At 40.4% G+C, this 17,101-nt stretch overlaps 1 protein-coding gene across 1 annotated transcript; it reads right to left on the bottom strand.

The window, feature by feature from the left end:
* Positions 1-13,902: 13,902 nt before the first annotated feature.
* On the bottom strand, positions 13,903-14,481 carry LOC132042709 (uncharacterized). Its single transcript, XM_059433241.1, has one exon. It carries the CDS (start codon positions 14,479-14,481, stop codon positions 13,903-13,905), a length of 579 nt encoding a protein of 192 aa, XP_059289224.1.
* Between the last annotated feature and the right edge of the window lie 2,620 nt (positions 14,482-17,101).

The following is a 17,101-nucleotide window of genomic DNA, read 5'->3' on the forward strand; positions in this document are numbered from 1 at the left end:
TAACGATACGTGCCTTTTGACCATTTTACCCCTGTTGACCAATTTCCGAGACTAGGAGCGAGTCTAGTGAAAGCTGAAGGATTTAGAATCCTTAAGTGTAAGTATTTGACCAATAGTTGACTTTTGAGTAAACGGACCTTTTTCCGATTTCGGTCGACTTTGTGAGGTCCAGAGGGTCGATTATAACTTGGTGGGGTGAATGGTTCAGTTCCTGAGGCGTTTGGTTGTGTTTTGAGTACTTGTTTGTAAACTTGTTTTATTCCGTTTGGAGGGTGACTTGGTAATTTAGATCTCCGTTGGGAATTTCGAGACCACGCATGAGTCTGTAGCGTGTTTTTACATATGTGTACATATCTGGTTTGTGTGTGTGGCGCCTCGGATTGATGTCGGGATTTCGGGAAAGGTTGGTGAAAAACCAGAAGTTTCTGGTTTTGGTGTGACCGCCGTAGCGGGCTTGGTGGTGCTACAACGGGACCGCCACCGCCATAGCGGTGATCTAGGAGTAGGGAGTGTCCGCCATGGCGGATAGTGGGTCGCCATAGCGGGACCGCTATGGCGAGTGGTGTCTTTTAATGAGTACTGCAGTAAGCTAATCAACATTCCATAACTTAAATAAAGGTTTCATGAATTTAGGGTTCTAGGATTTTCATACACCATTAAAGAACCTAGAACTAACATGGGAACTTAAGGGAGAAAGGAAAATGAACAAAGTGATGGTTAGAACTTACCCTCAAAGATGATTCCACCAAGTTATTGAATAAATCGCCTCTTTTTCTCTTAGGAACTATTTTTGGGAGTTTGTGACTAATGACTCGAACTTAACAATATAAAAAATGGGTTTTTGTTTCCAGCGATCGCTGCAGCGGTCACCAGATCGCCCCAGTGATCCCGCCGTAGCGGTCTCATCTAGAAGTGTAGGTTGTCACCTTCTAGGATGGAATTGCTTATTTATTTCAAGAATCTATGTTGAGACTTAGCGTTTCTCCCAATTTGGGGGGTTTTGCCTAAATTATAAGTTGAAGGGTCTAAAGTGATTAGAACCTCATGAATTGGAGGATTATGATTGTTGGGACTGAGGGTAGGATAAATTCACCCTTAATTTCTGGTTTTCCAATTTGACTCGTTAGGGGTATTTTGGATATTCTTTCCCAAATGTTGATTCTTATTTCGATTAGATGGTCTGTTGCTTACTTAGCATTATATTGCTAAAATTTGAATGTTCCGAGGCATTACGCAAGGGGTTGGATTTTTCTTTGGACTCGTGATCTGAGGTATGTTCCGGACGAGGGGTTGATACGCTCAAATTACACCTTTTAATAGCGTAAAGTGGACGATGTCAAATATAGTAACCCAACGAGGTTGGGGCGAATCCCATAGAGAATATGGTGTGAAAAGTTTACTAAACAAGTATTATACTAATCTTGCGGTCCTGGTGCATTCCAGAAAAAGGGTTTTATAGGAGATTTGGTTTGTAGACTAATTTAAAGTGACTAGAAATTTAAAATTGTAAATATATGGGTAAAAAGAACCAAGGTTGTGTCCCCGTCAGATAAGGTATATGATCATAGGTATCGATCTTGATATACTTCTAATGGATCATTTGTATGGATGCACTTAACCTCTATGAGAATCTGGACTATTTCCCAATAAAAAAAGATTATTTCTTTCTATTCTTTTTCCAAAGATAAGAAAGTATGCATGAAGAACGGTTAATTATGCCAAGTAAATTCCTTTTATTCCTAAGTGAATTTATTAAACAAGGTTTAAAGCCTTGAGTTCTTGTTATTTTTTCTTACCTTACCCTAGTTATTTTTTCAAATAAACTAAAGTTTATGGCATAGCTAATGTTTGCAACCACTAACTATATGATGAAAACGAAGAACAAGTAAACCCTAACAATCCATTATGCGAATATCAATCACAAACACCCATCCTTGGGTTCACAACCTTAGTAAAGGTGTTTAGCTACTCATGGCAACAAGAAAACAATAAAAGGTTGAAGATTGCATAATTGAATTTTGTATTGAACTTACGAATAAAACTTGAAAGTAAACGAATGTAATTGTCTGGAAAATCTTCAAAAGTAATAAAAACCCAAAAGTAATTACTACCAGACTAAAACTCCAGATGTCTGAAAAATAAAACCTAAACAGGTATTTATACAAGTTAAACTCGGAATAATTAATCTCAATCCTGTTCCAGGTCGACTTGCAACTTGATGAGTCGTCGTTGTGCTTCGACGATCGTCGACGTGCATGACGACGATCTGATGACAGATTTTCAACTTGCAGGACTTCAATCGTCTTTGCACTTCGACGACCGTCGATCATGTTGACGGTGCAAGTCGACGGTCTGATGCACTTTACACTTTGCAGGAAGTATGTCGACGAGGTAACTCGACGGACCGTCGAACATGTTGACGGCCCGTCGATCATCCAGCTCTGTATGTCGTCGAGCTTCCTTGGCTGCAGGAACTCTCCTTGCAATTCTACGATCCAAAACGACGGACCGTCGACATGTCGACGGTCCGTACTTAGTGCATATCAGTACAGAACACTTGATTTCCTTGTTTTTCTCTTGCCGAGCATTCTAACTTCGAAATACCTGCACAACACACAAAACATATCAAACTAACATAAACTTACTCGAAAACAAGTAAAACTTAGAGTTAAAAAGCATTAGATGTGCCATAATTTCACGGCACATCAACACCCCCAACTTAAAGTCTTTGCTTGTCCTCAAGCAAGTCAACTAACAGACTCAATCTACAAATGTCTCAATATTACAAAGTAAAACAGTCTACAGTGGTTGTGGCAATTAACTTCCGGCATATCATCTGTATCACAATGACTCTCCCCTCAATGAAGACAAAACCAATCAAGGACCCGTTGCAACTAGAAATGAGGCTTCAATTAATAACATCTTGTTATCACAGAAACCATAGCGCACACGAACCAAGACTTATGGGAAACTAGTCACTTAACAAATTCTCATGCCCTCACAAAGACCAAAGAATGTCCCAACACATATGTACACACGAAATGGGACAGAAGACTAGGGAGAAAAGAAACACTCACACTCACAACGAAATTCTCTAGCTAAGCATGCAAATACCATAGGTTTGCCCTTAATTTCAGTACCCTCGACTTTGAACAGTTTGGCTGTGATCGCACTAGGACTTTTTCAAAGTTGTAATGTAGGCTCAGGGACGGGTAGGATTTATATTTGGATAACTGTGACTCACCCTCCTTGAACACTACACCTTATCCTTCTCTTTTACCTTTTTTGCCTTTTGTTTTCTTCCCTTTTGTTTTTCATTTCATTGCCTCGGTGTGGTTTTATTGCTACTCTACTTCACTTTTTTTTCTTCTTTTTGTTTTTTGTTTTTCTTTTTTTTTTCTTTTCTACACTTACCACACCGATGTCTTTTAACTAGGCAATTCACTTCTACCCCACTTTAGGCTTATGCCTCATGTTCCCCTTATTCCACCTATCACCCACAACTTAGGCTTTAGCCTCAATCTTCTCATTTTAGTGCCAAGGAGCGACCGGGTGCAAAGAGAGGGATATTAAGAACGGGTATCGGTTTGTTACGGCTAGTCAAAGAACAGTTTGAAGGATAAAAAAAATGGCTAGCAAGGGATATTCATCTACATGTAGGCTTATCTTTAGGCTACAAAATGGGTTCCTAACACAAACAAGGACTAAGATCATTTCACAGCTTCACTTATCTTCAGAATGCGACGTGCACGACTAACTAGGCAAGTTCTAGATTTCATACACAACTAGAGAATATATATACAAAACCTCTCAACACATGGCATCAGAATTGTCAACACACTAGTCTCCCTGCTATAATTCCGGACACAAGGTAACTCAATAATCTAAATGTCACACAAAGAAGCATGCATGTCAATTAAACAACCAATTCCAAGTTTTAAATTTTTTTGGAAGGGAGTACTTTTTCTCAAATCAGAACAAGACAGCCCTAAGTTAATCAAACCACCACCACATAAGTCAAAATTACTCTATTTTATCTAAACACAACCTAAACATTCCAAGTTCAATAGAAAATAAACCCCTCCGAAAAAGAACCATGGCAAAGAAAAGCCAAGGGTGTCCTAAACACATATATACAATATAAACAAATCAAATACTCCCACCCCTAACTGAAAAAGTCTGCAATGTCCCCAATGCAGTAAAAGTAAAACAAGGGAGTGGGAATACATGTGGCGCACTAGGCGCGCTGCTCATCTCGCGACTCATCGGTACGCGAGGCATCAGGTGGCGCAACCGCACCAACAACAGTCTCAGTGGCCGCATCAGCAACAACATCTATAGCAGCATCAATAGTAGTACTTGTAGCTGCTGGCACTAGAGTAGGAAGGGGTGGTAGCAATAGTACCCCAACTGGAGAAGTGCTCGAAGTGGCTTCCATGGTCCTAAAAGGAACATTCTCTACAAACGATCTCTAAATAGCCTCTGCCATTTGCTGCTCCTCTAGACCCGGACCCCTCGGGTGAGTACTCTCTTTCGCCTTCTCTACCTCCTCCTCATCATCAAGAACCACTCTCTTTCTCTTTCCCCGACCACCCACCGCGGTAGGCGCAACTAACTGCACCACTGGAAGCTCCTCCTCAATCTCTGCCGCAATAGATGGTGGGGTTGCTACTAGGCTCGGGTTATGAGCCTTTAACAATAATACATCAGCCTTAAGCTGCTCTAACTCTTCCCTCAAAGTATCAGTGGAAGTGGTCGGGCGAGCCATTTCTAATGCTGTCAATCTCATCTTAAAGCCATCCAGCCGAGCTGACAGTGTCGACCTCACAGGCTCTATAATAGCACCCACTCTCTCTTTAACAAAATCATCAAGTTGGGCCCTTATAACTTTCGACTGCTGATCCACTGTAGCCGCTTGTTTTACAAATTTTCTGAAGTTTTCCATCGAGAAAGCATAAGGATCAACTCTGGTTGTACCCTGGGGCTGTGCTGCTGGACCTGCTGGCTGTAGAGTTGGCCTCTGGGGCTGTGGAACCGAAGTCTGTCGCCGCAATAGCACCGAGTCTCAACGGAAGATCGGCGTACGTATCGGATGCGTGAGTCTTAGAATCTACGGCGTCCGGACAAGCCTTAGTAATAGGGGCAGTAGTGGCGGATAACTCCTGTGTCGAGTTACCCGCGGCCCCCGGATGAATCAGCTTCTGAGGTATGGGCACCCCTCCAAGTGCCACTGGAAACCCATCCTCTTCTCTCTGGCCATCGTTGGCGGCCTCTTTCTTGCTCTTCTCCACAGGATAAGTCGATGAAGCTATAATTCGGTGTTCGATGTCAGGAATAAAATGAACACGTGACCTCCGAATTAGCTCTGTAATCAGGCATGGATATATCAGTAAAGTTTTGGGTTGTGAAGCCCTCAACTGAATCTCAGTACTCGTTAATGCTCCGAAGTCAATCGGGTATCTAGACATTAATGCAGCAACAACAACCTGTCCATCAGCCGTAAGTGCATTGTCGGCCTGAGTGGGGAGAAGCCGCAACTGCACCACGCTCCACCAAAATTTTTCCTCCAAAGTCAATCATCTCTTCAATACCCGAATCGCTAAGTTAGTACACTCGGCACTCTTTCTCGGATAACCTACCACTATAGCTACCCAGTCCTTGATGGACTGTTCCTTGCGTTTCTACAACATGTCTTCCAACTCAATTGTCTGCCTCGGGGCGGTGTAATTATCGCCGAAGTATATTTTGTTGATGGCCTGGGAAGATATATCAACACTCACCCCTCTGATCTCAACCTCTCTCAGCGGCTCTAACTCCTACCGTTTCTGGCGCCTCTTTCTGACTTTTTTTATCGAAGCCCCATGTGCAGCATATACGTCACGCACCAAAATCAGACAATAATTCCCAAGCAGCTCCTGTATAAACTCCAGCTGATAATGGTGAATGAGCTCATGATCCTGGGTAATATCTTGAGCCCCTCAAAACTGATCCGCCACTCTTCATTTATGGTGCGGTTTTTATGCTAGCTGCCGTCATCTTTTAGTTCAATTCCATACTTATACAACTCTCTGGCACCCTCAATATTCAAACGGTCCTCAAGTCTCTTGCTTCTGATTTCCCGGGCCCTAGCCTCATCATCATCACCATCATCATCATCATCATCATCATCATCACCAGGCTCTGAGCTCTGACGGGTCTGGGATCTGGAAGGTGCCTGGGAGGACTGAGCAGCATCCTTGGGAGCCTGTAACTGCGAGGCAGGTGAGGCATCTCCAAAAGCAGCCTCCGAACCCCCCTCCTCAATTCCATTACCGGACCCAGATGCAGATGATCCCTTCTTGTTAGACTGGGAGGAATTGGGTGGTGTAGGAGCCGGTACAGTGACCTGCCTGTTCCAGGCGGGAATGGTAGCTGTAACGGTTCGCATTTTCACGGGCGGGGTTAGCGCTCGGAAAAGCTACTTCGAAATCATTGGTGCTCTTTCGAACTTTTTTTTAAAAGAGTCGCCATCTAATTTTTAGGAAATTAGAAAAAACTATTTTGAAGGGTTTATTCATACGCCGTGAAAATGTCACGACCCAAGCCGATAAATCGTGACAAGTGCCCGACTATTACTGACTAAGCACCTTTAATCTCGTACTTGCATCTCACCGAGCAACTTGGTGGTCGATAAATAACTTATAACTGATCTATACCATCTCTTGTAAGATTAATACCATAGACTCTGCATCGAAAACTCACAACCAACGCATATATATAAACATACGTGCTAAGGATAACAGTGCAAGCCGACTAGGCCGCTACGTATGCTGTACAACAAAAATAAGAGCTGACAAGGCTACATAACATCCCAACTACATACAACTGTCTACAGACCTCTATGGAGTACGAGCTGTAGAAAGGACAGGACAAGGCCCTGTCATACCCATATATACATGTCAAAATGGCATACCAAAAGGGACTGCAGCTCCGAGCCAAGTGGAGCGCACCGTCACCGTAGCCGAGCGGAAGGCCACCGAGCCGGATCGCCCGTTCGGCTACCCGAACCCGAGGGCATGAACGCAGCCCCCAAGAAAGGAACGCGCACGAAACAATGTACTGAGGATGTAACCCAAAAGATAACTGAAACTGAACTGAAAACAATACAATCTGGAGGCCAACGAATGCCCTGAATATCTCACCTGACCTATCTCATATGAAATGCAATATAATGCTATTATATATCTCACTGACCAAGTGGCCAGGCAACTGAAAAATCTCATTGACCCGTCGGCCAGGCACGTGTCTCACTGACCCGTAGGTCAAGCAATCTGTCTCACTGACCTGTAGGCCAGGCAATTTGTCTCACTGACCCGTAGGCCAGGCAATCTATCTCACTGACCCATAGGCTAGGTAATCTATCTCACTGACCAAGTGGCCAGGCTAAAGAAAATGTCTCACTGACCAAGAAAATGTCTCACCGACCTAAAAGAAAATGTCTCACCGACCAAGTGGCCAAGTGCTAAAGAAAAATATATATGTATATCATGTAGTATATCATGCATATGCTGAAAAACACTGATACTGTAACATGTCTCTTCTGTCTCTCCATAAACTCAAGGATATATGGAGGGAATATGGCCCCTCAGAAAGAACAACATAACACTCGGAAACTATGCCATAATATGACAAGCTCTACTTTGACAAATCTCTAGTCATAAGGTTCTTTACGCTCCTACCATATATGGAATCATGCCAAGAGAAGAAGGAATAGCCTTAACATACCTGGAAGTTCACTTCTCGACTTTCCAACCTACTTTCGGTCTCGCAATCCACATATAAAACCATTCATACTATTGTTAGGCTTATCGTCGTATGCTTATCTTAAGCCTTCAAATTAAACCCTTTTTTAGAATGCGAAATTTGGGCAAAGATCTCCCCTGTATCTTCTACGCCCTCCAATCTTCAAAACAACTCCTAAAGCACAATAAAACATCAACAATTCCATAATCAAAAGATTACATTCAAACTAACTCAATTTACTTCTAAAACTTCTTTTCATAATCAATCCATAACAACAAGTTCATACAACCCCTTATATACTCGTATACGACAATTCCTTAACCTCATTATTATCCCTCATAACAATATTATGCTCAAAACACACTAATAATTATAACTCAAGTTAATTCACAACTCAAAATATCATCAAATGCATATTTGAACTTTTCCTCTAATTTTCTTCTACTCAAATCTTAACATAATTACCAAGCAAACTCATAAACATGAAACTAAGATGAAATCTTACCTCAAAACTCAAGAACACTTCAATTCCATGGTTACTCCACCTTAAAAATACTCACCCAAACATCTTCAAGAAGAGGAGACAAGTGTAGACCTCACTTGGAACCCTTAACCACTTTAATCTTCACTTTGATCCTTGGTTTGGGCTTGGAAAAATGTTGGAATATGTTTGGAGAGGTTTCTAGGACTTCCTAGGACTTGGGGCTATGTAAAAAATGAAATAAAAATGACCAAAATTGTCATATAGACTTGTAGGAATATGTGTCTTGGCTGGGTGGAAAGTGGAGGAATGTTCTAGAGGATTTGGGATATGTTTAAGGATCGGATATCGGATGAATGTTGTGGGAGGTTCTAGAGAGGTGTGGAGATAAGAAATGGTGAAAAGTTAAGTGATTTAGGTGACTTAAGGGGGTATATATATTATTCCAAATCGGGTTAGGCTGATAGGCCGAAATTGGTAGGCCTTTTAAGTAGTTTCTAGAATTTCTGCGTAGGTTCGCAGGCTTCTGACAGTCTATTTTGAAATGCCCATAACTCCCTAGTCCGATGTCTTATTGACAAACGGTTTGTTGCGTTCGAAACTAAACTCGACGAACTTCATTTTAGGCTCTTGAAACACCTCAAAACTCTTGATATCCCAGGAGATATATCTCTCTGAAGTTGACCCAAAATTTCTGTCCAAAATTCTGCCAAATTTTTGACAAACTTATTTTCTTCGATTTGCTCGATCCCAGAACCTTTAAAAACTTGCTTAACACTTGTTAAGAGCATTCCTTAACCTTATAAGGGTTCCATGAGCTCTCTGTGCTTACGTTAGTTTACTCACGACGCAAACGACGCGAAAATTTTTGAGGTGTAACAGAAAAATCCTTCTTAATCCAAAGTTGTAGGTAAGGGATCTGGTGACCCCCTAGGGAATGTGTTAGGCACCTTAGTATTAAGGATCCGTACTATACGGTTGACCTTCGAGTTTCAATGTGTGAGTATTTATATGAACTGTTTATTTAGTGTTTATTTCCCGCTAAAGATTTGTCATGTTGCATATCATTTTGGAAAAAGTTGATTATATTCCCTTTATATACAGGGTATTTAGCTTCGGATTTATGATGCCCGGGTATAATTAATTCCTTTTATATATAAGGATAGTAGTTTTTCTTATAGGAAAAAGATAGCAAATTCATTTCTTCATTGGATTTGGGTAACCAAATTTTATCCATGCTTTTACTCACACGTGGACCGGGTTAATCCGTCTAGTATGCTTTCAGAATATCCTTACCTAAATGTTTTATAATATAAGCGTGATTTGGACTGTTTGGATTTTCTTAAGAATAAGAACTATATATATATATATATATATATATATATATATATATATATGCTCCTTTATATATATATATATATATAATTGATTTCTTAGCACAAAGAAGAATTGTACATACGGTCTAAAATTTTGTATATGCTCCTTTAAAACATACTTGCATGCATATGTCTATTTTTATAACAAAGTCCTAACTTTACTTAAGAGATGAGAGCTTTATTTCAAAACCAATTCTGTTTTATCAAAAAGCCTTGTTTGTTTACTGAAATTGTGGGCTTTAGCCCAGAAAATTTTGACCGGTTTTTAGGAGAATGGGCTAGTGGGTCTTAATACCAAGAAATGAATTTCTTAATACCAAGAAATGATTTTACTTGGGTTCCATTTAAAAATAATCAAGCTATATTGGGCTTACTAGCCCAAACACTCCCTATTTCTAGTTTATTTAAAAAGCAGGCCTTGGCCAAGTTTATTTGACCACATGTTTTTACAAAATCAGACAGGGTTTTTAGTCCAAAAGAGACCCTTTCACTATTTTAAATACCAGGCCGAGTGGGTTCTAACCCAAAACAATTTAATGAATACTCATTTTTCTTGAGAAAAGTCAAGTGTGCTACGACCCAAAATATTGAAGCTTTTTATCAAAACCTAAAACCAGAAAAGATATGCTTTCAAATTGTTTTAAGAAGGAAAGTCTTTTCCCTAATCTATTTACCCTTTAAATTTTCACACGACTTATCTATACCATTTTTTTCGCAATCCTTTCCAATTTGTTACTTATTAAACCTGTAGTAGTTGCCTCCATTTTTTAATTTCGAAATCAGTACGCGTTCTCAAAGTTAAAAATTTTCAGGTGCTAGGTCAAACTAAACGGCATATGTACCGTTTGCCTAAGATGCCTAATTCATAATAAAGGTTCTAATAATTTTGTGGGTTTACAAATAACAAATACAACAAAAGCAAGCCAAATATAATGGAAAATACGATGGAATTGAATAAATGAAATGGGCTGTACCAAGCCCAACCATTTTCACCCATGGCTGGGCCTTTATATCGTTTTCACCCATGATTAGGCCTTCAATATATTAGCTTCCCTTTCTTCCTTTTGGACCCAAAGACGTTTGAATGAAATTTTCCCTATTGGGCTTTTTAGCCCAATAAGGTGGCTGGACCTCGGCCCGAGTGGCCATGCAGTAGAGAGAGGAAAAAACAAAGACCCCGGTTAGTTTATATTTTCCTGTCCTTATTATACATATGGTATGCACACATAATATACAAAGTATAATACTGCTTTACAAAATCCTATTCTATGTAAGCATATACAACATATATACACATGTATATCATACTTACTCAAGAGACCATGTGAAGCATATGTGTTCCATGCCCTCAAATTCAACATCCCAAACTAGGTGGTGGGAGGCCAAGTCATCACACCCCTTTTAATCCTGATGTCGCACAAGTTCCAAGAGGTTTCGTGAAAGGTTCAAACTAGACCCCCCTTTTACCTAACATGCCTCTCAAACCACAAACAGGGAAGACACAGATTTACATACACCCACACATGGCTTAGAGTAAATAAGATATACCTAATATATATGGGTATGGAATAATTATCAGTCTAAAAGCATAAATGAGACCAGTAAAGAAAACATGACTTAGGCATAAAATGGAAGTAATTTTCTATGGACATAGCATAGCCTGAACTTAACTTTAACCAAACAAATCACAACAGGTCAATCAAATGCAGTTCTAAGCAATATAGGATCAAGCAGATGTAACAAAGTATAAGAATACAAAGGGAAATCATTCTCTAAGTACAGTGTCATCACAATAGATTCAGCATACATAAGGTATATCTGTATCTTTTTTTCTTTTACAAGGACCAATTCAAGACACAAGTAGCAATGGAAATCAAGTCAGAAATGTCTGTTGAACCAACTGCCAGGACCTTATAAGCTATTAAGTTCTCTTATGGAGTATATAAATCCTAAGCTTAATCAGTTACACCCTTTTAAATGACTTGAGCAAGTAGGTAGGTCACAGTTTCAAAATGCCTAGGGTTCCCATATTCTTTTTTTCTGGATGTCATATCTGGTTTGCAGGAAAGTTTAAAATAACTTAAAGGATGAACTTAATCTTGGCTGTGATATTATTCTGAATCTTATCCTTTCTGTGAAACTTGACTAACTATCACATATTTCCAACTTTATATGTTGCACAGGAGGAAAACAGCTTCATTCAAACATGTTTAGAGTAGGACCAACTTTATCTATTGCTGATCCTCTGTATCAATGTACTCATGACTTGGTTCAGAGAAAGAAATGGAAAGAAAGCATGGGTTTGTTATTTAAGGAATCATAGAGGAAAAAAGGGGTCAAATATACCTCTCCCCCTCAAACTACATTGCTACCCTGACTAAAAGTACCATGGACCTTCTTACCTTTAAAAGAACCACTTATTAAGACTTTGGGTAAAAGGGTAGAAACATACCACTTTTCAAAGCACAGATTGAAATCACAAATACACATACAGAACCTACATAGGATCCAAACCACAAACCTGGTTGCTAAAAGTTCTGTCAGGTGCCTTCAGGTTCTTTTCACAAAGGGGAAGAGTTCCTCCATTTTTATTTATCAATAACAGGCAATATCCCAAAAAGGACACTTTCTTTTCCAGTTTTATTACAGTTTCCAACTAATCCAAACATCTCCCTAGGGCATGATGAGACAGACACAACAGACAAGCCAAATCAGTTCCCACAGCCCATTATAGATGTATGAACAATCCATCTTTTTAAGACTTAGCAACCTTAAAATTGTGACAAGATGATCCCAAAGTGCAACAAGGTGAGAGGCTATACCCTATAAACTTGAGAGGGATGCCATGACAACCTTTTATTTGGGAGAAAAGATACTATGGGTCAAACAATGTTTGATCCTTTCTCAATCCCCTCCTAAGGTGTCTTTAAAAGACCTTCCCCATCTAGCCAAGTGGTTTTCAACCTCAACCCATGAAATATGGACTTCTTGTTTCCCCTTTTCCCCAATCACACATCAAATGACACTAGCCAGTTTACAAATCTACAGACAAATTGTTTTTTTTTTTAGTTCCCAAATACTGCTTTCCTCTATGCCCTTCCTTCACATTCCTCTTACTTAGATTATTATCATGGGACCTTTTCTTTCTATCTGTGCATACTTTTTAAGCCTAGGCATTTTGCAAACAATGGATTACAACTACTATATCAGTTATTTTACACACATAGGAGAACAAAGAGAATGGTCATGTTCCAAAGTAAAGCCCTAATCTAAATTGTTCAGGACTTGAGCAAATCAAGGTCAAGCTGCTTCTTTCAATCTTCTTTCAACACTTAGACTCATAGATTTGAACATTCATGATTCTTTACTAAGTTAAAACTCCTATAGGGGTGAAGACAACACAGATACAAGAGCATGATATGCTAGTCCCTTATTTTCGATAACAGATTACTTAATTTCTAAAGTAAGACCAACTAATAAGGCAGTGTCAGCAAAAGGAGTCACAAACAAGAGAAACAGACCTCCCCTTAAACATCACCTTCATTTCATTCTTTATTGTATACCCTTGTCAATTTCAATATGACTAGGTGACAAAGTTGACAGTCAATCCATTAACCATTTAGCAACTGAATCAATTCTAGTTAGCCTTAAATGAAGACCTGATCTTGTGGTTCTATTACTTTTCCTACTTCTTTTACCTTCCCATCAGATTCTACACATTTAGGGAGGTAAATTACTACTAGTTGTGGAGCTGATGATATACACTATCAAATCAAGTTATGAACACCATGTGCACAAGCAAACAAATTCCAATCTTACCCCGGTTAACACATCCCCAACTCATTACATTACAATCACTAACAGCCTAGGTCCCATTATTTACGACTTAAAAACTAAGAAAAACACTAACCTGTTGACAAGTAAAAGGACGGACCGTCTTTGCACATCGATGTTGTCATCGATGTGTCGACGGTCAACTTACTCGTCAACTTACTTACCTGTAGAGTAGTAGTTGCTAACTCTCAGATTACCAACTCTGCATACCGTCATTGTACATTGACGGTCCGTCGACATGTCAATGACCTGTCTTTATGCTCTGGTGTCACTTTACTGGTTTTTCGAGTTTCAGTTCCTGTGCACTCAACACCTGTTAAACAGTTTAAACACTAAAACCTAAAAAAATGAAGGTACAGAAATTTAAACTTGGGTTGCCTCCCAAGAAGCGCTAGATTTAACGTTGCAGCACAACGGTGTTACCCATGTTTACTCCGGGTCAGGATTCGTTCCTAGGTGCTTCAATCGGTATCGATGGATAATTCTATCCCCCTCAATGGAACCATGGTGGTGCTTCACCCTCTGCCCGTTCACCTTAAATGTCCGAGTTCTATCTTCGGACTTCAATTCAATTGCTCCATGTGGTGAAACACTTACCATTTCAAAGGGACCGGACCACCTTGATTTCAATTTGCCCGGTAGCAGCTTTAATCTAGAATTAAATAGCAGGACAGGATCACCCTGGTAAAATTCCCGCTTCAAGATTTTCTTGTCATGATACTGCTTCATACTCTCCTTGTATAGTGCTGCACTTTCATAGGCCAGATAGCGGAACTCATCGATCTCATTGAGTTGAAACAACCTGAGTTTAGTCGCTTCTTCCCAATTCATGTTCAATTTCTTCAAGGCCCACATAGCCTTATGTTCAAGTTCAACTGGCAGGTGACATGCTTTTTCAAAAACTAGCTTGAAAGGCGAAGTCCTAATCGGAGTCTTGAAGGCAGTCCGGTAAGCCCATAAAGCATCATCGAGCTTGCGGGCCCAATCAGTTCTATTCGTATTCACCATTTTTGCTAAAATACTCTTTATCTCCCAATTAGAGACTTCAACTTGCCTACTTGTCTGAGGATGATAAGGGGTTGCTACCCAATGCTTGACTCCATACTTCTCCATCAATCCCGTAAAGGCTTTGTTGCAAAAGTGAGAACGACCATCACTGATTATCGCCCTTGGGGTACAAAACGAGTAAATATGTTTTTTTTAAGAACCCATGACACTCTTGGCTTCGTTGTTAGGTAAAACCACCGCTTCTACCCATTTAGAAACATAATCAATAGCCACCAAGATGTACTTCATGCCTCAAGAGCTTACAAAGGGCCCCATAAAATCAATCCCCCAAACATCGAACACCTCAACTTCCATTACAAAGTTCATAGGCATCTTTTGCCTCCTACCAATATTCTCCTACCTTTGGCACTGATCACAAGAACGTACCATCAAATTAGCATCATGAAAAGAGTGGGCCAATAGTAACCGCATTCGAGAACCTTCGCAGCAGTCCTCGTACCACTATGATGTCCCCCAACTGGAGAGTCGTGGCAAGCCTTCAAAATCACCAATACCTCACTCTCTGGAACACAATGCCGAATAATGTTGTTAGCGCAAGTTCTGAATAAGTATGGTCCATCCCAATAGTACTGACGAGAATCGCGCAAAACCTTCTTTTTTTGATAGGATTTGATCTCGTCAGGAATGTTAACAGTCACCAAGTAATTAGGAAAATCCGCATACCAAGGTGCCACTTGCATAGACACCGCCAAAACTTGCTCATCTAGAAATGCATCTTCAATATCAAGTTCTTCTGCTGGCACCCCAGTTTCCTCAAGCCTAGAGAGATGGTCAGCAACCTGATTTTCGGACCCTTTTCGATCTTTCACCTTGAAATCGAACTCTTGTAACAAAAGGACCCAACGAATCAGTCGCGGCTTAACTTCCTTCTTTGCCATAAGATACTTCAACGCAGCATGGTGAGTTTACACCACAACCTTGGTCCCTAACAAATAGGACCGAAACTTCTTATAAGCATATACTATAGCAAGCAGCTTTTGCTCAGTCACCGTGTAGTTTATCCGTCTTTGCATTAAGAGTCCTACTAGCATAGTAGATCGGGTGCATAATTTTATTGTGCCTCTGGCCAAGCACAATACCAATCGCGAAGCCACTCGCATCACACATCAACTTAAATGGCAGGGACCAATCAGGAGTAACAATAACAGGAGCAGTAGTGAGGCGCTCCTTTAATTCATCAAATGTCTTTCGGCACTTGTCATCAAACACAAACTTAACCTCTTTTTCAAGAAGCTTACACATCGGGTTAGTAATCTTGGAGAAATCTTTGATGAAGCACACGTAGAACCAAAGATGTCCCAAGAAACTCGGACACCTTTGGATCGAGATGGGTGGAGGAAGTTTACAATCACATCTATCTTTGCTTGATCGACCTCAATTCCCTTTTCAGAGATTTTGTGACCGAGGACGATCCCTTCCTTCACCATAAAGTGGCACTTCTCCCAATTTAGCACTAGATTTGTCTCTTCACATCTTTTCAGCACTTGACCCAGATGGTCAAAACAAACATCAAACGAATCGCCCACAACAGAAAAATCATCCATGAACACTTTCAAAAAGTCTTCTACCATGTCAAAAAAGATCGACATCATGCACCTTTGAAAAGTTGCTGGTGCATTACACAACCCAGAAGGCATTCGGCTAAACACTAACGTCCCATAAGGACAAGTGAAAGTCGTCTTCTCTTGATCTTCTAAGGCAATGTTGATCTGATTGTAGCCAGAGTATCTATCTAAGAAGCAATAGTAAGACCTCCCAGCCAGCCTATCTAGCATCTGATCTATGAACGACATGGGAAAGTGGTCTTTACAAGTGGCAGTATTCAGCTTCCTATAGTCCATGCAAACACGCAATCCAGTAACTGTACGAGTGGAAATCAACTCATTTTTTGCATTAGGCACCACAGTGATACCTCATTTCTCTGGGACACATTGAACAGGACTCACCCACTTGCTGTCTGCAATCGAATACACTACCCCAGCATCTAACCACTTTATGATCTCCTTTTTCACGACCTTTTGCATGTTTTGGTTCAATCTCCGCTGATGCTCACAAATACCAGAAGGAATACCTCGAATTTCTGCTATGGTCTAACCAATAGCACGTCTATACTCGCGCAAAATCTTCACTAATCGCTCAATCTGTTCCTTAGTCAGTAATTCTGAAACAATCACTGACAATGTCTTGTTCGGACCAAGGAACTCATACCTCAAGTGTGAGGAGAGCTGCTTAAGCTTAAGCTTTGGTGGCTCAACAATAGAAGGCTTAGCTGGTGGAGTTGTTCTATTTGCAAGGTCAAGATCAAGCTTTCTTGGGTGGTAAGTGTAAGAACCCAGAACCTCAAGTGCATTTATAGTTTCCACGTAGCCCTCCATATCATCAGCATCAATGTTCACCAAAACTGCAGCAAGAGCTTCTCCCAAACTTTCTTCTACCATTTTATGTTCAACAGCATCATCAATCCCATCAAACGAATCAATAACCGAGATACTCTCATAAGCACTTGGAAACTTCATCCCCTTACTTGCTTGAAAAGTCACTTCTTCATCATTCACTCGGA

This window comes from Lycium ferocissimum, unplaced genomic scaffold (genome assembly GCF_029784015.1).
Source record: "Lycium ferocissimum isolate CSIRO_LF1 unplaced genomic scaffold, AGI_CSIRO_Lferr_CH_V1 ctg1729, whole genome shotgun sequence".
Classification (NCBI taxonomy): Eukaryota; Viridiplantae; Streptophyta; class Magnoliopsida; order Solanales; family Solanaceae; genus Lycium; species Lycium ferocissimum.